General features: G+C 47.7%; 5 protein-coding genes across 8 annotated transcripts; 2 read left to right on the forward strand and 3 right to left on the reverse strand.

The window, feature by feature from the left end:
• Positions 1-2: 2 nt before the first annotated feature.
• FOXG_17859 (uncharacterized protein) lies at positions 3-4,181 on the reverse strand. 2 transcript variants are annotated; one of them, XM_018397863.1, is made up of 9 exons: positions 3,853-3,951; positions 3,651-3,803; positions 3,040-3,602; positions 2,944-2,983; positions 2,468-2,891; positions 2,241-2,413; positions 1,584-2,192; positions 1,111-1,530; positions 3-1,056 (listed from the first exon to the last, which is right to left on the reverse strand). In XM_018397863.1, exons 1-9 carry the CDS (start codon positions 3,922-3,924, stop codon positions 100-102), a joined length of 3,411 nt encoding a protein of 1,136 aa, XP_018232186.1. In that variant the 5' UTR covers positions 3,925-3,951; the 3' UTR covers positions 3-99. The 2 variants fall into 2 exon arrangements, with proteins under 2 accessions (XP_018232186.1, XP_018232185.1); XM_018397862.1 differs by having other exon boundaries at positions 3,040-3,803; positions 3,853-4,181.
• A 593-nt stretch (positions 4,182-4,774) lies between these two features.
• On the reverse strand, positions 4,775-8,071 carry FOXG_00323 (SulP family sulfate permease). Of its 2 annotated transcripts, XM_018376586.1 has the most exons (3): positions 7,574-8,063; positions 6,524-7,521; positions 4,775-6,470 (listed from the first exon to the last, which is right to left on the reverse strand). In XM_018376586.1, exons 2-3 carry the CDS (start codon positions 7,497-7,499, stop codon positions 4,981-4,983), a joined length of 2,466 nt encoding a protein of 821 aa, XP_018232188.1. In that variant the 5' UTR covers positions 7,500-7,521; positions 7,574-8,063; the 3' UTR covers positions 4,775-4,980. The 2 variants fall into 2 exon arrangements, with proteins under 2 accessions (XP_018232188.1, XP_018232187.1); XM_018376585.1 differs by having other exon boundaries at positions 6,524-8,071.
• Positions 8,072-9,375: 1,304 nt separating this feature from the next.
• FOXG_00324 (uncharacterized protein) lies at positions 9,376-14,470 on the forward strand. Its single transcript, XM_018376587.1, has 3 exons — positions 9,376-10,175; positions 10,232-11,034; positions 11,085-14,470. Exons 1-3 carry the CDS (start codon positions 9,654-9,656, stop codon positions 11,206-11,208), a joined length of 1,449 nt encoding a protein of 482 aa, XP_018232189.1. The 5' UTR covers positions 9,376-9,653; the 3' UTR covers positions 11,209-14,470.
• On the reverse strand, positions 11,578-14,548 carry FOXG_00325 (uncharacterized protein). Its single transcript, XM_018376588.1, has one exon. It carries the CDS (start codon positions 13,710-13,712, stop codon positions 12,219-12,221), a length of 1,494 nt encoding a protein of 497 aa, XP_018232190.1. The 5' UTR covers positions 13,713-14,548; the 3' UTR covers positions 11,578-12,218.
• Positions 14,549-15,884: 1,336 nt separating this feature from the next.
• On the forward strand, positions 15,885-18,798 carry FOXG_00326 (uncharacterized protein). Of its 2 annotated transcripts, XM_018376590.1 has the most exons (4): positions 15,885-16,302; positions 16,372-16,615; positions 16,678-17,389; positions 17,459-18,798. In XM_018376590.1, the coding sequence occupies exons 1-3, from the start codon at positions 15,953-15,955 to the stop codon at positions 16,717-16,719; spliced, it is 636 nt and encodes a 211-aa protein (XP_018232192.1). In that variant the 5' UTR covers positions 15,885-15,952; the 3' UTR covers positions 16,720-17,389; positions 17,459-18,798. The 2 variants fall into 2 exon arrangements, with proteins under 2 accessions (XP_018232192.1, XP_018232191.1); XM_018376589.1 differs by having other exon boundaries at positions 16,678-18,798.
• Positions 18,799-19,349: the final 551 nt, after the last annotated feature.

Genomic DNA, 19,349 nt, shown 5'->3' on the forward strand with positions numbered 1-19,349 from the left:
ACATCTTAACACATCCCAGGACAAAGTTACAATATTTATGAAGCAACCCTCAACTGAGCACTTCTCCCCATGTGCGCTAACTATTCGCCTCCAGGTCACCTATCGTGATCGATAAATGCGACTCTGGCGTGCAGGGTAATTTGCTTGAGCCTGAACCCTTCTACGCCTCGACTCATATGGTGGCGATGAATACTCTGCCGGTTGGGCAGCTAGCTGCGTGGTTGGAGGAGCCGCCCAATATGCCGGTTCGACTGTTTGTGATATGACTGTCGGCTCGCCGTAGATCCCCTTTCCTGGTCGCCCAAATAACCATCGAGCCAGGTTTCCTAACTCTCCCATGAACCAGAGTCCTAGGACAATGACGAGAACCGTCACTGGTATAGCAACCACCCAATACAACCACTGTGAGTAGTTCATATCGCGGACATCAGTCGTGTTCATGCCAAATATACTCGAAACCGCGCTGATGGGCAAGAAAATGATAGTAACAAGGGTGAAGGCATAGATAGCGCGCTCCTGTCGGTCTCTTGTGAAGTCCATCTTATATGCAATCGCCCGCTCGAGGTCTTTAGAAAAATCGCTGAAGCGTCGAAACTCAAACTCGCGTTGCTCGATGAGACGTGAGCATTCGAGGAAGAAGAGACCGCGTAAACCTCCCGCATCTGTAGGAGACAGTTTTGAAGATGAAGCCAAATCGAACAGGAAGTCATCATCCAGTCCCATATAGTCGTTCGCAGTTGTAACCTCCTGAGCATAAGAAACAGGGACAATTCGATTATAGTCCTCATCCTGACGTTGTGAGTGAGGCGGCGGCAAGGCCTCCGAGTAGTGCCGTTTGTTGCTGTACTGCTTCTCTGCCTCTTTCAACACGATTTCATGCTCAATCTGACTCACGACAATGTCTTCTGTATCAATAGCGGTGAGTGACTTTCGTAGTCGATAGATAAGCGACTTTTGCTTCCAGAGTGTTCGCTTGACGGCCACGAGCTCTTGTTGTACTAGATCGAGCTGATGTTGAAAGGACCTGTCGGAGGGTTTCGACGTGATTGCATGATCCTAAGCATGTTAATAGCCGACCCGGGTTATGGCGTTATCTGTATCGAAACATACTAGAGAGTCAAGATACTGAGAGTAAGTATCGCATATGTCATCAGATTTGCCGACCTGATCTTGCAACAGGCCCATTGTGATGAGTGAAAGCACTTCAAGCGGCAATACAATAGCCTTTTCTAGCAAATTGTTGTCACCGAATCCTTGCGCCAGCTTTTTGGAACCCGTACCGATGAGCTCTTCGGCCCTCCTCATCCGATCATCCCACTTAGGGTCGTCATTGGAGCCATAGACTATGGCCATGGTGATGTAAAGCCATGCTTTGGAGAACTCGGGCGGCATTTCAACTTCAGCTCGCTCTTGATCGGATGAATACATGACGAGATTTTGGAGGGCGAGGAGATTTCGCGTCAAGTCTCTGAGAGAGACCCGGAGGCTACCGGCGATGTCAGAAACCGGCCTACCATCTAGCATTGTTACCTTCATGTTGGGGTTAGCACGCCCACTATAGAGAATCTCTGCCTATCACCTACCTCAGTTATGGATCTGACCGCGCCCCAGAACTTTCCGACCATGGGGCCTTGGAAATTTGTGGGTAAAAAGAAGCTGTAAACAATATCGGCAGCGTTGAAGACATCCACCTTTTCCTCGTATGCACGTCGTAAAGAATCACTCTCAACTTCCTCGATTCGACCAGATAACTCGACTAGATAGTCATAGCACTCCTTTCTCGTGGCTTCTTTGCAGGTCTTATATGCCTTCCGATCCGTATAGGTTGTATCACATGTTAAAAAAGTCTCAGCCGCATCCAGCTGAGCTTCAAGGAGCTTGAAACCAGTCCCCTGGATTTGAGGACCTCTGGAGTCCCCTGTCGCCAAGGCCAGCATATGAGCAAATTCCTGTGTCCCGGGTTTACCCTTTCCACCATGCGTACTTGGGAGAACTTGAGGATCTGGCCGTAGAATGGCTCGTGGGGGAGGGTCAGGCAGGGAACCTAGCTTCATGGTGATCTTAAGTGACATCGCCTTGACGGCCGAGGCCAATTTGAGTATTCTGGGCCATGTGTATGCTGTGACGGCTTGATCCTTGTGCCAGAACTCTGGAACTTTAGGCCAGAATGCTTGGAACTTAGACAGGAATCCCTGGTGTAAAGTGTCAGATCTGTAATTGGACGAGGAAGCTTGACTTACAAACCACGTCCGGCACTCATCGGCATCAAACGACCAAACAACCGAATCGCCGTATGCCACCAATATTCGCCCTTTGCGTTCATTGACTACAGCACGAGATGGGCGTTCTTTAATCTCAAGCCCTTGGCCGAGCAAATCGTCTCTAGTCATCGTCCCACATGTTACTATTAAGCCTTTTTTTTTTATCGTCAGTGAGTTTCCTATTGTATCGGTGAAGGAGTCGTTACTGTTATCAATGACAAGGCACCACAGTTGAGATATATGGAAACACTCTCCGCGTTCTGCAGTTCCCAGCTGAACCACCGCTTGCTCCATGTCCCTTGCCACAGTGTTTCGGGAGTACTGGACTTGCAGCAAGGTCTGAGCTGGAAAAAGAGATGCGCTGGCAGCTGCGAGTAGACCAGAGTACTGCTCGAGTGAGAAGAAGGGAATACAAATCCACCGTGCTGAGCCAGTCACTGAACCGGACGACATTGCCTCGGCTTTTAGTGGTTTCAATGGTACCTCGATGTATTTCGGGTCCAAGTATCCAACCTTGGCACCTTTAGGATTGGTCCTAGACTTCACACAGGTCTTTTTGACATCAGCACGAAGCCTCGTTACGGCCTTCTTTTCCAGCTCTGTCAATCCGGAGATCCGGCTAATCTCAACCTGATACGAATCGTCAGCTTGAAAGCGTGTGCACATGAAGAAGCTGGCTTACCCAGAAATCTTCAAAGTTCATCACGTCCTGTGGAACGTGGCTGTTCAAAGTCAGTACAACTACAGTTTCTCCCCCTCAATAGTTGAAGAAGCTTACAGCCAGCGGAATAGAGAATTTTTCTGTCCTTTAGGATCATGAACAAGATTTAAGACTGCTGCATGAGAACCACCCATTTCAGCACTCCCAGTATAAGCCGAAGAATGAACAAGTGTCATCTGAGAGCGTGAATTAGATACTGTCTCGTCCTTCATGAGGTTGGAACGCTCCATAACAATGGTTGTCTCTTCAGACTCAGGAGATTCGACTTCAGAATCGTCTGCTTTCGAGGAATCTATGATCGACTGGGCCCGGGATGAGAAATCAAACTTATCGTAAGGATCATACTCGTTGCTTGAAAGGCTCCCGCCCCTTGTTCTAGAATACCAGTCACTGTTATATCCTGCAGTGCGCGAGAGAGCATCACGAGAAAGATATCCCTCACGTCCTGGGATTTTATAGCGTGGGTTTATGGGTGATCTTGACCGACTTCTGTAACGACGGCCGTAATCGCCTCTGTCATAAGAGAATTGTCTCTGTCTAGGGCTTTCTTCTTCATCCTCGCCATAAGTTTCAATCGGGCGCGGAGACTCAGTATAGTCTCCATCAGGTGTAGCTGAAGCCTGGATTGGGAGCTCAGTAAAGGTTTCCCACTCAGTGTAGGTCTGTACCGGAACGTCATCTGTAGACCGTCGAGAAGACGTCCTGGCTACCCGTCTAGTATCGTTAGGAACACGAGCCCCATCAGTAGGAACATCGACTCTCTCAAATGTACTTCGCCTAGCGGGATACCTGATCTCTCGCCTGCGAGGCCGCGGAGGATCCTGCTGGTTGTGAGTCAAGTACCGATAGTGAAATAGCTGTTATACACACCAGGTAATGCTCTTCTATGCGCCCCCAACGAACATGACCACGACCCTCACCTGGGTGAGAAGACTCAGCCATGAAACAGTCTCACCGAGTCAACAAGGGTGAGTGCGTGTACGCTGCCCTCAAGCAAAGACGGGTAAAAAAAGGAATAGGAAGAGTTCTCCACATGTGGTCGTCCTACAAAAGGAGCTTCGATTCCGCAAAATAAGAGCTTTCACTCAAGAATGTGCCAACCTTAGGTACCTACCAGTTGCAGGTACCTCAGCTAAGGGAGGTAAGAAAACTTAGGACATACACCTACTATAAGTGAAAAAAGCTTAGGTAAGTTTAGGATAGACTTAAACAAGTTTAGTAGTACCTTGCCTAGCGTTAGTAGGTCTTTAGATTAGTTATTTGGGCTGGCACCTTTATTACTTACTGGAAGCCTTCTTGCTCCCTGAAGCCCCAATTAGCATATGGATGCTAATAATAAGCACTAGCTGCCGCTCCTGGCCACTAACATGGATTCAATACACTAGTGACTAGGGGATGCAGATCATGTAGAGGTATAATCTGAAGTGAAAAGAATACTCAGATAACGTAGGACATTTTAAAGCCAAACCTGTCGGCTCTCTAGTTAAGGATAATTTATATTTGAAACCTGATGTAAGAGGTCTTTGGAAACCTCAGTGGTATTACAAGATGGCGACCCTATCCCTTAAGCCAAAGATCGTCGATCGTGAGACAATAATCATGTCGTCACTGGCCTGGCTATAGTGGTTTGTGACAAGAAATTGCTGAAAGCTTCCACGGTGCTTGAATTCTGCAAGCCGAAGATTACATTGGACGACTCATTGTATAAAACAACGTCTTTGAATAGGTATGGGTCTAGCATAACCAGAGCGATTGACGATCAGCATTGAGACGCTGTGACCATGTTGTAAGAGACGATTCCAATCCGGAGGCAATATTATCAGTATGATGGGGTTTAGCATAAGGAAATAGTAAATCGACAGAACATCTCATGGTCTCGTTACGAAATACTGTTCTAGGTAAACATAGTGAAAATGATCGCTCGCTAAATGCTTCCCCTTCATGTTGTGCGCCGAAACGTCAGCAAAATCGCAAGTCTACCCGTACTCCATCCAGCTGTTAATCGTGCGCTGTTTCTCTTGATATCGTCCTCTCTTCCACATTGGTTATTGCGTTTTGTAACGCGCTTGTCAAGTCTACATGAAATAATGGTTTGTCCAGGCCATGAACAACAGCACCTCTCCGCTTCTGCTTCTCGAGGTCTCCTGATGACATTGAGCCATAGTATTTTACCGAGGAAAATCCTCCAATCAAGGGCTCTTCGTCTGTGTTATCCGTATGTTTTGGTGTCAGTTCGTGGAGGTCTGTCTCCTGAGCGATTGCTGCAGCAGAGTCCTTGCCTCCGATTTCCGCTACGCTGAAAATTGATTTCCATCTTCGATGTGCTGTGCCTTCGTTGGGTTTGTATGGGACTCCAAACCCTGCTGACACCAATGCTCTCTTGGACCATCGGTTATTTATGCAAGCAAAATGCCAATCTACACCGTCAGGAGAGGCATATGAATCGAGCTGATTACGAATATCGATCAGTCGTTGAATCGAGGTGATGTCGACGTTGTTGACAGAACTGAAATCCAAAATGACCGCCTTCAGTGTCGGAAGTGCAGAGTCTGGATCTGAATTAACAGGACGTTTTGCAGATTTCCTCGGCCCTGGGTTATTCCACGGTCTGTCGCCTGGTCGTTCAAAAGCTTCGGGACTGCTGCGTTGCGTGTTGGACTGAATGAAGTCGGTCAGATAGTCCAGAGAGGAGTTGGCATTGGGGTAATTGAAGCCTTCAGAGAAGCGGTAGATGAAAATTCCGGGATATGGATGATCAACTTCAACTTCGGGGTTCGAGCCATCGCCATGACCAAGGGGGAGAAAAACATTTCTTGCAGAAACATCAGAATCCTCGATTGTGCCGTACTCTCCAACAACTTTTCGGTGATCATCACCAATAACATGGTCGCCAATGACCGAATGAACTTTTACTTTGCCAAGAAACCTGCCTTTGGCCTTGAGGATACGATAGATAAACACAGCTCCTGAAAGGAGGACGGTAGCATATAGCCCATCTTCTATTTGAGCGAAGACACTAACGGTGACACCAGTGAAGAAGATGAAAACCTCGATAGGTGAAACTCTCCAGAACTGGTAAATGGTGTTGGGAGGTGTGACGAGATCTCCTACAGCGTGAATGATGACAGCCGCAAGAGCGGCACTTGGTATGTAAAAGAAGACAGCGGTCAATAGGTACGTTGCAAGTAAAACCACCAGTCCAGTGATTATCCCAGCAGCGGGGGTTCGTACGCCAGCTTTCGACTGAATCGCAGTACGACTGAATGAGCCTGTAGCTGGATATGCCCCAAGGAATGGCCCAACAAGGTTAGCCATCCCAATGGCAACCATTTCTTGAGATGGATCGATGGTGTAGTTGTTGACGCGCCCAAACGACTTGGAAATCGCCATATGCTCAACAAGCAAGACGATGACGGTAGCTGGGAGATATGGAACAAAGTCCGAAATGAGCTCCGTTGTTAGCTTCGGAACCCCAATATTCTGGAATCCTTTTACGCTGTTAGCTTTTTGACTCAAATAGATGGATTGTGCTGAGATATACCTTTTGGGATTGCCCCTAGAACCTTAAATAGGGGATCGTCTCTTCTATGCATGTTGAGGACCCAGCTCATTACTGTATACACTAAAATAACAAAAACCGTACGCATTGTGTTGGTGAAGAACAATAGTCTTTTATGTTTCGGATATCGTTCTGCCGCAGCGGTGAAACCTTGACGGATAAGGTACAAAATCGATAGGGCTGAGACTCCGACGATAGCATCGTAACCAGCCTCTCCGAGATGTTCGATCGTATTTGCAAGGACTTTGTATGGAGGGTCTCGGTTCGAAAATCCTGGCAGACCGAGAAGCGCTGGTAGTTGGCCGACGCAAATTGTGATGGCGGAGCCCGTCATAAAAGCTGAGAGAGAGGTAATGGAAATGAGGTCAACTATCCATCCGCATCTGAGTAGCCCAATAATGAGGACAATGAAGCCTGCGATGACTGATAACGCTGACGCAACAATATGGGCCGGGACGTTTTGTCCCGAATCTTGGACATCCTGAACAACATTCCCAACGACGGTCGAAAGAACTGCAACGGGACCAATAGATATATCCTTTGAGGTACCGAATATCCAGTAGATCAAGGCCCCTATAAAAGACGAGTAGAGACCAAACTGGGGTTCCAGGTTTGCGAGAATAGCATAGGCCATGCCTTGTGGAACAACTACAGCACCTATGGTGATACCAGCGACCAAATCACCCGCAAACCATTGCAGGTTGTAGTGGCTGATCCAAGTAGCGAACGGGAATAATGAAGCTGCATATGCAACAACCTCCTCCTTCGACGGGACCTGTTCTTTAATCCATTCCGACGATGTGGGTTCAGTTTCGTAGAATGAATTGTGTCTTTGTTCTGAAAAAATGGATGAACTGCTTGGTATCTCAGCTTGTAGGTCTTGGTTTTGGTCTTCGAGTTTGATGCCCAGAATGTTAGCCACCCCCCTGCCCAACGGGTTTGTGTGGCCTAGCATCATGTGTATCGGTTGATGTCAAAAACTATTTCCTTTGAGAAGAAGATCCAGACTACGGTAACCAAGGATGACCTCACCCTTTAGCTTCTTTTCAAAATAAAACGGTCGCTAACTCAGGCAGAACCATCGCTCGTATGTGTCTGTCAGCTCTGATCCTAATGATGGGAAACCTGCTCTGAAGTAAAGCAGTGATCACCGGACCAGCTGTAGCTAACCGATTTCATATAGAGGCGTGGAGGTCTGAGCTGTTCAAGAAGGGGTAAGGTAGACAGTAGCTGGCTTAGGACTGTTCTTCTTGCAAATAGGATAATAGCAAATGTGTTGATCTTTGATCTTGTGGTCTGGGGTCTTAGTTCAGGCCGATGACGAATATCGTGGGGTGTAAGGCGACATAGTCGTTGGAGGTTGCAACGTGGGATATGAGATGAGTTCTCAAAATTGGAAGACAGTAAAACGGGAATCTGACAATGCGTTTTAGCTGGGATAACTGTGTAACCTTAGTTCTTCAAAAGGCAAAGTAAGGAGGCCATAAATCGAAGAAGACCAGCGCTATGGTGTGGCAAGAGCTTCAATCTTGTATTTAAAGAGTGGTAAAACTCATGATGAGCCCGGAGAAACTAGTGGTCCCCGAGCCATCGGTAATCGGCATTGTGTGGAGAGGAGATATGGAGGGGCAGGATGAACACTGTTGTCATGGCTTCTATTCAGCGGCTTCTCCATCTTTTTCTGAATAAATGACAAAGTCGTGTGGCGCTTGGTCAGCTTGTGAACATTCAGCATGATATAAAAATGGGTGTTTTTCGATGTCGCAATCGCCACTTTTCCCTTCATGGCAATAGCGTAACAAGATCAGGAAAATAAGCGTATCAAACCCCACGTCTGAGATCCTGTAGTCCCAAGTCAGAAAACCAAGAATGTGACATGATTAGCGATATCCCGAGATTTGCGATAATAGTCAGCAAATTTTCGAGATGATAGATGAGCATATGGCAATGACAGTTTCTCGTTGACGTGATACCTAAGGTAGGTAATAGAGCAAGAATACTTCAGACCTAAACCTGAGTACGGTGCTGATGTTTACTAATTAAAAGTTCTACTAAATATATCCTAAACTTACCTATATCTACCTAAATCTTCTTATCACTTTAGAAGAGAGCTCCTAAGTTTTCTTGCCATATGGCTTATAAGCCAAGTTTAACAAGTTGCAGGGATTATTGCTACCTACTTCCACAACTACCTTCCTACCCAGGTCTCCAATACCATAGGCTTTCAAGATATCTTCTCAATTGGCGAGCACTAATAACTAAGGTACAACTAACATAGTAAAAGGAAAGAGAACCTGAGGTCGTGCTATTGAAAAAGCAGGAAACAGACCAAGAAGTCTGAGGTTATCAAACTTTGAGATTTTTTACTTAGAAGTAGTTTATGTGAATTACCTAAATATTGTCTTTCTTCAATTTCCGGAGTTTATTGCAATCTGGAAAAAAAAATATAACAACCAACATATGGATGCCTAGATGACTAGGTACGTTCAATATTTCACTGCCTGCTAAAGGTGGTATCTAACTACTAACCTACTAATCCAATACTTGCTTGCATGAACATCCGCCTATAGGTGTTTGATAAGTCGGCGAATCGGTCCATCCAGCTCCGAACCGACCTCAAAATAGCACACCTGAAACCCAACCTCTTGATAAATGATGTGCATTCCTCAATGTCGTGGGCAGGCAAACACCAAGACATCCAAAGTAAGGGGCCAAACAGCCTTCGCGAGTTATCGAATTAATAACAATGTGTCGACTGAATGTTGAGAGGATCTGCTATAAGAACAATTGGTGGTAGTGGTCAGCCTGAGCAAGATAGGTTTCAATAGGTCTTACTTAGTGTAGAGGTTAATTGAAGAACGCGAAACCAACACGATTCATCATTGTCCCTGCATCCACATCACGTCCCTTTCACACTTCAACTCAGCCTCCAGCCTCCCCGCTAATGGAATACTGCGCTCCGAACGACTAAAGCCCGTTCTCAGCGTCATCAGCCCTAATTAGTATCCCCATCAATTCGGTTATCTGGCTCTTTCTCGCATATATTGTCGTTTAACACCCATGCCTACCCCTATCGTCGTGGTTTGACAAACTCTCCTCAAGCATCGCAACCATGGAGCCGCCTTCGAACTCCAATTCTAGCATCAAATCGGCGATCCCCTCACTCCCCGCCCCAGTTACCACACAACTCCAGGCCCCGCCATCGCCGCGGACTCATCGCGCCCTTCGACGACTTCAATCCGCGCACACTCTTGGAGCCCGCGCACGCGAGCAAGGCACGCCCTCACTCATCTCTCAGCAGCGCCACCGCGACACCCAGCGCAATGCTTCACCTACAAGACCGTCACAAGCGCCTCCTGCTGCTTCAGGCACACCCAGCTTCTCCCAGAATATCAATCGCTCACCTCAGCGCGGGCGCGCTAATAGCGATGCCACCCCGCCACTTATTCACCAGATGAATGTTGTCACAGCCAGCAAGCGTGCTGGGAGTAAGAAACCCGTATTCTCGCATGGCCATCTGCCTCTTCATCAGATTATCCGCGAAGGCCCAACGGATGGTGATTTCTTGGGCGCTTTGGAGAGCGCACGGTGGAAGGTTATTGATGAAGGTGTCAAGAGTGCTGAGGATGGCATGGTAAGAGGACTGTTCAGGTGCTCCCAGCATGATGTACTAACAGCGGTCTTGGGTAGTCAACATTGAGAATATACGTCTGGCTCGTCCTCCTGGACGCTCCTATCCTGTCGACCGATGACTACCTCGCCCTCATCCACCGAGGAGCCTCTCCGGCTTACTCCAAGATCCGCAACGACACTTTCCGCACACTTACGACCGACCCTCTCTTCCGTCGCCGTGTCAGCGAGGCTAGTCTGATTCGTTTACTTAACGCCATTGCATGGAAGTTACACGATGCGCGTGAGGAACAACGCCAAAGCCGCCCTAGTAGCAGCCGAGCTTCACTCCCTGGCGGTAGTAGCGTCTCCGGTCGTTCTCAGTCAGGCACAAGCACGTCATCACCAACTGCTCGCAGTCGCGCGCGGGCCTTAACACTTACGACCGAGGGTTCTGAATCCGGCGCAGGCGCTGCGACTCTAGAACCCGGCACCTACGTTCAGGGTATGAACGTTCTGGCAGCACCATTTCTTTACGCAGCTCGCAGCGAAGCGGAAGCATTCGTTGCGTTCCACTCCCTGTTGACTCGAGAATGCCCGGGGTATATTCGCGGTGCCATGGACGGCGTTCATCGTGGCCTTGCTCTGGTTGATAAGGTCCTTGCCATTGTTGATCCCAAACTAAGCATGTACCTTACTGCGAAGGGTCTTTCGGCTGAGATCTATGCTTTCCCTTCCGTTTTGACGCTGTGTGCATGTACACCACCGCTTCCTGAGGTTTTACGGCTTTGGGACTTCTTGTTCGCCTATGGTCCTCATCTTAATATCGTCTGCATTGTCGCGCAGCTTACAATTATGCGGACTCAAATTCTTCAGTCACCCAGGTAAGGATTATGCGAAAGCCTGACTCAAATAATTGCTGATTTCCAAATAGCCCAAATAAGGTCTTAAGATCCTTCCCCCAGCTTAACGCTGATCTCGTCAAATCCGTCACCATTGGCATTATCAAGAAGATACCCGACGATGTTTATGCTGAGATCGTTTCTCACGCTCTTTAAATATGGGGCATCCTTTGTATTTCTGGATTGACTTACAAGCGCTGTGACCACTCCGGGTGATACAGGGGCACAACATGACTGAGCAGGGGTCTGGTCGCGAAACTCATAAACTGACGTGCATACTGCCACGCAGATGGAAAGTTTATTTCGAACCACTCGTCCGTTATCCAGCGGCCTATAAAGATGTTTCAGGGTCTCGCAACAAACACTCTAATCCTGGCCGATATTGCCAAACTCAATTGTAAACAACCGGCAAGCGGGAAAGGGCATTGTACCCAAAAGTGGGTTTTGGTTTATGTTTTTTTATGATTATTGAAACGCGTTATGATGGGACGATGGATGGTACTTTAATGATGCTCGATATGAGCTTGAGCGGGTTTCAACGGGTACTAGAGGGTTCCGACAGAGACGGATGCTCTAGGATGAATGAATGAATATACGATTGGTTATCTATTATCTATTTACATGTGACTCGTATCATATTGCGAACTTACTGCATCGTCCACGCATGCCTGTTGGGTCATATTCGACCCTTTACCAATCAAACTCAGCGCCGGCTTACATGCATATGCTTTTCATCAGACGACATTCAAGCTTCTAGCTTCATCAAGAAGATCTGAGTGTATAGCTTTTGTCTATCACCACTCAAGTATGCCTGCCATGGTTGGGAAGTTTTCGTATCATGGACGAACGACACGTCTTAACAGGATTGCTAAGTTGTTTCAACCCAAGTCTCCGGCGCAATACCCCTCGTATAGGCAGTGCCATTGGACTCATGTTGCACCCAAGGCACGCATAGGTACTTGATTAGAGTCTTGCCATAGGGGTCACGCTAAGATCAACTCTAGTAGGGCATGCAACTAACCATAGCAAGATCCAAACGGCGCGGGCCAAGCCGAGCAAGACTTAACAGAATCAGCCAAACATTTGACACGCTTCAAGGGGGCTGAGAAACTTGTTGGCCCGTTCTGGGTTGGTCAGTGAAGGCCCATCCAGCACCCCCTAATGATTTAGTATGAAGGGCAGCCAGCTTCTGCTCGGTGGAAGGCGTTGGCAAAGAAGGTTTGCATGGCCGAGTAATGGAAGAGGATGCCTCCGAGAACTGCGGCATGCCAGAGGTTATGGCTTCCACCAACATAGTCAAAGCAGCCAGGAAACCACCTTTCGGGGATCTTACTGGCGTAAACAACTGCGCCCGTAAAGTACACGAGCATCGACTTGGAGATTGGCGAGTAGAAGTTGTACACGAAGTCGAGTCCGTGAGTCCACCCAAGCTGAACCATAGGCATAAACCCGGTCAAGGCAAGGCCAACAAAAAAAGCGACTCGCGCCCATGCCATGTCAGCACCATTAAAGCGAGGATGCCACGGGAGAATGACGCCTCCAATTCCGAGGAAAGCTGTTAAGCCCATATAGACGTATCGACTGACAGGGTCGCAGTAGAAGGCTGTGTATTCAGTCGTCATGATTGAGGCAGCAATCAACAGAGAAATGCCGGTATAGTCCACGCAGGCAAATATTGAAATGGCATCGACATCTGCAACAGCATTCATAGTGTGCCAAACCGTTGAGCAAACCAAAGTGAGGCAAGCCATAACAAAAAAAACGCCCGCGACGAACACATCGGACTTAGTACTGAGTGTAAAGTTGGCAGTATTTGGGTAGAAATAGAGCGCGATCGCGAGGACCAAAATAAGACCCAGTGCATGGGACCAGATGTTGACTAGCTCATTGGAAAGATTAAAGGCTGAGCGTACGCATTCGAGTTTGGATTCAGTGAAACGGTAACCCTTGTGGATGTGAGGGTTGTTTCGCCAAGGTGAGGGGAGGTCATCGTAGGAGAGGAGGCGCCCTTCCTTGGCCAGAACGATAGCTTGTTGAATGTGCTCCTCCAGTGAAAGAGCGGCTTGAATGGCACGCTCGATTCCTTCGTTGGCAACTCGGCGTCCCTCATCCATGAAAGCCTCGGCAGCGTTGGCGGCGTTTGCGAAGCCCTGCTCACGCAATTTGTAGGCTCTAGTTTCGAAATCAGAGAGCATGTTTTCAAGTAAATCGACTCCAACGTGAGCCTTCTCATTCAGCGACTCGGCGGCCTCTAAGGTCTCCTTATATCTTGCCTCTAGAGTATCGACCATAATATGTAAACGGCGTCGTCCTGCACCAAGGACTTCCTCAGAAGCGTGGGAACATCTCGAACGAACAGCCTGAAGTGTAGAGAAGGTACGGGAGATGCTGGAGTCCTTACTCAAATCAACATAGTTCTCAATAAAATCAAGCCGACGCTCGAGTTCCGAGAGGAAAAGGTCGACTTTGAGAAGAAGACCCTCTTCGCCATCCATGATATGGCCAACAATGGATCGTCTCCTGGGAATGAAGAAGGAGTGTCGTCGTCTTCGGGGTTCGACGTCAGGTCGAATGTCGGATCCGGATGTACTTGCTATATTATCCCCGTCCCGAGCCTTATAGGCACAGGCTGTTGTGATGGCGGTGGTAACGTCTGACATGATGGCAGCTGCGACTTGAGACGAATATTCTGGTGATTATGCCGCGACAATTGGGCTAAGCTGAACCGGCAAGCGCTGTGACGCTGCAACGATGGTGGCGACGAGTTAAACTCTCTGCATCTGGTGATGCTGGTAAACGGTGGATGGTGTCGTTCGAACTTCTGTGCGACTTGGCTAACGTGAGGCTTTGTCGAGACCACGAGCAAAAAATGAAGAGCACAATTGGTTATTATTGAATGATTAGGAGTCTCGTAACAAGTTGGGCGCAGCAAAGAGAAGCACCCTTGCGGACCCTGCGGGTATTTTACACGCGGGGACAACGATTGCCGAGTCTGGTTGGCGGAAATAGTCCTGTCCTGTTCCTATTCTTGCTGAGTTGGATAAGGATCTGCGTGTAAAGAAGCAGCCAAGGCTTGGAAATGGGGAAATGATGTGATGTTGGGAATATGAAGACTTAAAGGAGAGTATAGTTCGTGGGGATATGAAAATACAAGCAAAGAAGGGTCAGAGGGAGAAGGAATGAACAGAGCGAGACCGCATGATGAATGAGAGGTTGAGAAATTGGGCAGTCAAATCAAAGAAAAAAGGACTGGAACAATCCCAGTAGCTGAAATGATGGTACCAGGGGCGGTCTTGGCGTCCTTGTTGGGTTACTAACGAACGCCACTTGAAAAACGATTAGGTCGTTTAAACAAGGCAAAGACATGGCATACCGGTAGAATCGGGAGACAAGTTCGGTCCCTTTCCATGACCAGCAAAGTATCCACGACTCCGAAGGGTATTTAGAGGGACATCCGGATTCCTTGATGAGCGCATATGATCATCCTTTCCGTCGATACAGCCCCTGACACTTTCACGAGATAGATAGCTCGGTAACTCAGCCCGCCACGGCCCGCTTATGGACTTTGATTGCGCAAGAAAGACGCATTCTCGAACCAATAGGGTGCCAACTTTGAAAACACCTCCGATGCACCCTCCGACCACTTGCATTGAGGTGTCGCTCTCGTTTGGTCTTTGTTCCTGGACGACGGAGTACGTAGAGGTTGATGTTAAAGGTAGCAGGATAGTGGTTAACAAGTCTTGAAATATTTCGATTATTAAGGCAGTCCGGCGCCAAGTTTCTTTCACAACCCAGCAGTCGTTGTTCTTGGTTCCAAGGCCTCTCATGGATCCCATCCATATCAGCTGTTCTGGTGATCCCATAGCCGACAGAAGCCAGAAGAGTCATTTGTTTTGCATTAACGTAGCACTGTCAATGGCCTGCTTATTAGTCTCAGAATCAATCCTAACTATGATCCCCGACATGAATGCAAATTGAGACTATGTCTGAGCGTAACTGTATTGTCACGCCGCCGAGGAACGGTGCAACCGCTGAAGTCAATCCTGGAAAGTCACTTGGTTTGCGACAGGGGCCAAAAAAGACGACAATCCATTGAGCAAGCAGGTGAGAGAGAAAATACTGGCTTATATCCAATAAGCAGTAGGCACTCAAACGAATCGACAAAGAGAGTCAGTGGATGAGTGAGTATTGACTGAAGATATGACTGAGAGGTTAATTGACAAGATCAGAGATCTATGATCAACATATCCTAAGCTTAAGGTTGGCTAGAATAACATGAACTCGCAAGAGGAGGCAATAAAACTTAGGACCTCTATCCTAAGTGACAAAAAGCTTTAGGTAAACTTAGCATAACTTGGTATAGATTTAGTAGACCTTAGACTAAATATTTTTGGCACCTTGATGTCAGAAGTTTTCTTGCGCCACGGGGACTCGTCATTTGGAAGACATCCCAATTTCGCATTTTTCTGCAACCCAAAGCTACTTAGGTAGGTGACGGGGCGGCTGCAATCGCCCTTTTCATGTGATAAGACCGGCATACTGGTGATTTTTAGAGAAGGGAGCTAATCAAGAACTACGTCACCAATGTGTATTTTGAACCAGGACACATAGAGGCCATGCAGACAAGGGATGTCTCTATACTCAGACTGCTTTTAGGAGAATATTCGCGTAAAGGGTTTGCTGTGCGAAATAGGCCGTTCTCTTAAAAGCAAGTAAGGTTGCCTATCTTTTTGGGTAGGTACCTAGCCCACGCAGCACGGTAGATCATGTTCATGAAACCCAGCCCCACCTTTCCGTTAGCGGGTCGAGTTCGTGACTCCTCGAATTCATCCAGCTATTCTTCTCCACACCTTGCACTTACATCTTTCGCATCAAAAAGTACGACCCACGGATACAGAACATGGCGATCGATAAAATTATTACCGACCCAAGGCTTTGCGCAGTCTTGCAGATTTCAGACCAGGCACGCGACCAGGCTGGCGCACTCCTCAGTCTGGGTGAACAATCGTGCAGCGAAGGACCTCCATCAGCAGAAGCGCAAGCTGAAATCGCCAAGCAGCAAAAACTCCTTTTCACAACCATGGCGCATCTGAAAGGACTGCACCGAAACGTCTGTTTCTCCGCCCGTGAGACCAAGTCCCAGACTGCCGAGTCGCGTCAAGAAGTCGACCGCCTGCATCTCCAGCTTCAGAATCTGTATTACGAACAACGACACCTCCAAGGAGAGATTACCGCATGCGAATCATACGAGTAAGCCCTTTTACACTGACTCCAGCTGCAGCTGGGGGTCGAGTTCAGTGCTTCATTAACAAATCATAGCCACAAATACCAACAATTGCCTCTTATCCCTGTCGAGGAATTCCTTGCCCAACACCCCGAACACGAGAATGACGACGAGAATACATTGATGGTTGCGCGCATAGATCACGAACGGTCTGAGCGTGAAGCTCTGGAGCAACAGCGACAGGAGCTGCTTAAGCGAAAGCAGAAGCTGATTGCGGACAACAAAAGAAGGAAGGATGACCTTGCCAACTTGGATAATGATTTGGAAAAATTCATTGATGTAAGTTTCTTGATGCCGGTTGTCCTAATCACGATCTGGCTTTTGTCCTAACCTTTTTCTAGGCTGCCAAACCGATTCAGAAGCTGTTTGAAAAGGCACCCTAAATAACGACTTTCTTGGAGGACATGCAGAACTACCTTATGGTGGTTTTCGCCGAGTATACGCTTCTGAGCCAGTCTTGAACTGACATCACGACGTTAGGGGAAACGCGTGAGTGTTGGATATTGAAGCTCAGGTTGCAAACTTAATCGAAATCACCTGCAGGATTACAGGCTGGCGTACGGCGTTTATGGAACTGAACGAACCGCAAGGGAAGGCTTTACCACGAAGAGCAACGTTATAAGACTTCCTAAACATAAGATACCCATTGAAAGAGAAGTCGGCAAAAATCGGCAAGTATTCCCATCGAATCTCGACCTGCGTTAGTCCGAGGGTTCTGTTTTTCGCGAAAAGGGCTACTGGGCAGTTGGCATGCTTCATTCTTTTATGGGAACCCTTGGTCTTTCAGTTACAGGTTCAAGCGAAGACTGTTTTCAGTATCCAAGTGTGATATGGCCGCTCTGACCTGCGTTTGCTACAAGCGCGACATATGTCTCAGAATTGATAGCCAACTTGATTAGAACAACAAAAACAACAGCACCACGACTGCGATTTTGATCCTACACCGATACAGAACTTAATGTTCACTTTCCCTTCATACCACAAGCAAACTATGCCTTATGTCTCATCTCAGTTGAGTAGGAGCCCAGGGAACAAGACACCTTGGACGTCAAAGTAAGGTGCCAAACATACCTAATATAAGGTCCACTAAACATATACTAAGTTATACTAAATTTACCTAAGTTTTTTGTCATTTAGGATAGAGGTCTAAGCTAGCTTCTGGCTATCCGAAAATTCACATGGGTGGGCTTCCGAAAATGCAAGGGATCCAATCACTTAACCCCGTGGGCCAATGATGGTCATGCAACATCAGCGAGACCCTGCACAACCACGTCGACTAACAAGTTCGTCGAATTGGATGCCTGCTACAACCAATGGATCACAAACCACTCGGGTAGATCTTCAAACCACAATCACCAGCCGTGGTCGAACTCCTACCCGTGACCGGACTTGGACCCATAGGTATCTGGCGGCATCCTCAACCACTGGTAACGGCGCGTGTTGTGGTTACGGCTTGCGATTGACACGGGTTTCTCAGGCTATCATTCAAGACCAAGGGAATGTTACAATGGTCACACAACCACTAGAAAGTTGAGCGAGCCTCGTGGACACAGCCTCGAGCCAGTCAAAACTGCTGCATATCAACGTTGTCGGACAGGCATCAACCAAAGGGCGAAGCGTCTTGCATCAAGCCCGTCACTCTTCATCTCAGTTTCCATTGAGATCTTGAGCAAGCAACAATCGAAGCCCAAGCCTATCAGCGGTCTTCGATGTAGAACTGACACAGTATGTGGTTTCTGAGACAAATCGAGGGTGCCAAATCTTGTCCTGGGGTATACATATCGCCATGACACCGACCAAGAGCAACTAGACCTTACGACGGTCAACTTTGGGTTGGTGAGAAGCAGCAGGACTCTCATCTGGCCACAGTAACCTGAGCCCTTGCGTGCAGATCAGGTTTTGATTCGTGTCAACAGAGAGTCTTTGGATTTCGGGCAGAGCTTTGCCATGAAACCGCATAGAGATGAATGAACAAGTACATGGATCAGAGACGAGAACTTGCCAGGTACTCTGGATCCAGAAGTGTCGCACTTTCTAAATAATGTCATTTCTGATCCCAGTGCTTGCTCCGTGTTAACGTCAAATACCTGGGTTTGAGATGTTGAAGTCGGTCATTGAGCTTCATGGGTGGCTTGAATCATATGAGTCTACATGGTCGAAAACGACTGAGTGCAATACATCTCAGCACCGAAGATATCTCTGGCTTGGAGCCTTTGAGGTCCATGACTTCAGTATCTGCATCACGGTGATTGGGAACAGGAAGTATGGTATCTTCATTATGTCATGGGCATTTGTTCGCTTGTGAGTGGCTAAAGATAATCCTGAGCCAAAGTCTAGGGTCCGATTTGGATCCACTTGCCATGATTCATTAATGCTTAGCAGAAGTATAGTTAATGAGCTTGTTTGCTAAGTCTCATTAGCTTAGTATTGGACTAAAGCAACCATGTTGACCGCTATCACCCCCAGTTTCAACCCGAGAGATGCCTCGAGATACTGCTAGTTAAGTTGCCTGGTATCTAGTTGGTGGTTAGTTCGCAAGCCGCATGGCGATCAAGCCTCAAGGTAACATGTCCCATGTTGCCCACCCCATATTTCGGCACATGGGTCGTGGAGCTTCAAGAAGATGTTATCTTGTTCTTCTGGCCGAATCAGAAAAGCTAGAAGATGGCGCGTGCCATAAGGGTTGGTAACCATATCTTTAGATCTGGAGGCTGGCGAATATCCTTTGCCTTGTGCCCTTGACTTGACCATCATGGCCATTCCCATGTTTTTTGTTCTCTGGTCTCTCAGAGCTAGCTCCTTTTAGATTTCATGTTAATTTTCGCTTTGTGAAATCGGGTGGGCATGGTTTACTTTGCCTAGCCTACCTCAAATCTATCAGGTCGAATATCTCTCCGTAGCCTCGCACTTACACATGCATTTTCAACGTCATCCCGCCCACTTTGCCTTTCTCTCCTATCTTGCTGCTTTCCAGTTAACAGCTTCTTGCTCTGGTCGACCTGGTCTATGCAAC

This window comes from Fusarium oxysporum, chromosome 1, assembly GCF_000149955.1.
Source record: "Fusarium oxysporum f. sp. lycopersici 4287 chromosome 1, whole genome shotgun sequence".
NCBI lineage: Eukaryota > Fungi > Ascomycota > Sordariomycetes > Hypocreales > Nectriaceae > Fusarium > Fusarium oxysporum.

Coding starts and splice junctions, on each gene's coding strand:
- FOXG_00325 (XM_018376588.1), bottom strand. CDS start 13,712: ATGTCAGACGTTACCACCGCCATCACAACAGCCTGTGCCTATAAGGCT.
- FOXG_00324 (XM_018376587.1), top strand. CDS start 9,654: ATGGAGCCGCCTTCGAACTCCAATTCTAGCATCAAATCGGCGATCCCC. Junction 10,176..10,231: donor AGAGTGCTGAGGATGGCATG/GTAAGAGGACTG, acceptor GGTCTTGGGTAG/TCAACATTGAGAATATACGT. Junction 11,035..11,084: donor CAAATTCTTCAGTCACCCAG/GTAAGGATTATG, acceptor ATTTCCAAATAG/CCCAAATAAGGTCTTAAGAT.
- FOXG_00323 (XM_018376585.1), bottom strand. CDS start 7,499: ATGATGCTAGGCCACACAAACCCGTTGGGCAGGGGGGTGGCTAACATT. Junction 6,471..6,523: donor TCTAGGGGCAATCCCAAAAG/GTATATCTCAGC, acceptor ACAGCGTAAAAG/GATTCCAGAATATTGGGGTT.
- FOXG_00326 (XM_018376589.1), top strand. CDS start 15,953: ATGGCGATCGATAAAATTATTACCGACCCAAGGCTTTGCGCAGTCTTG. Junction 16,303..16,371: donor ACCGCATGCGAATCATACGA/GTAAGCCCTTTT, acceptor AACAAATCATAG/CCACAAATACCAACAATTGC. Junction 16,616..16,677: donor ATTTGGAAAAATTCATTGAT/GTAAGTTTCTTG, acceptor ACCTTTTTCTAG/GCTGCCAAACCGATTCAGAA.
- FOXG_17859 (XM_018397862.1), bottom strand. CDS start 3,924: ATGGCTGAGTCTTCTCACCCAGGTGAGGGTCGTGGTCATGTTCGTTGG. Junction 3,804..3,852: donor GCATAGAAGAGCATTACCTG/GTGTGTATAACA, acceptor CACAACCAGCAG/GATCCTCCGCGGCCTCGCAG. Junction 1,057..1,110: donor CTCAGTATCTTGACTCTCTA/GTATGTTTCGAT, acceptor TAACATGCTTAG/GATCATGCAATCACGTCGAA.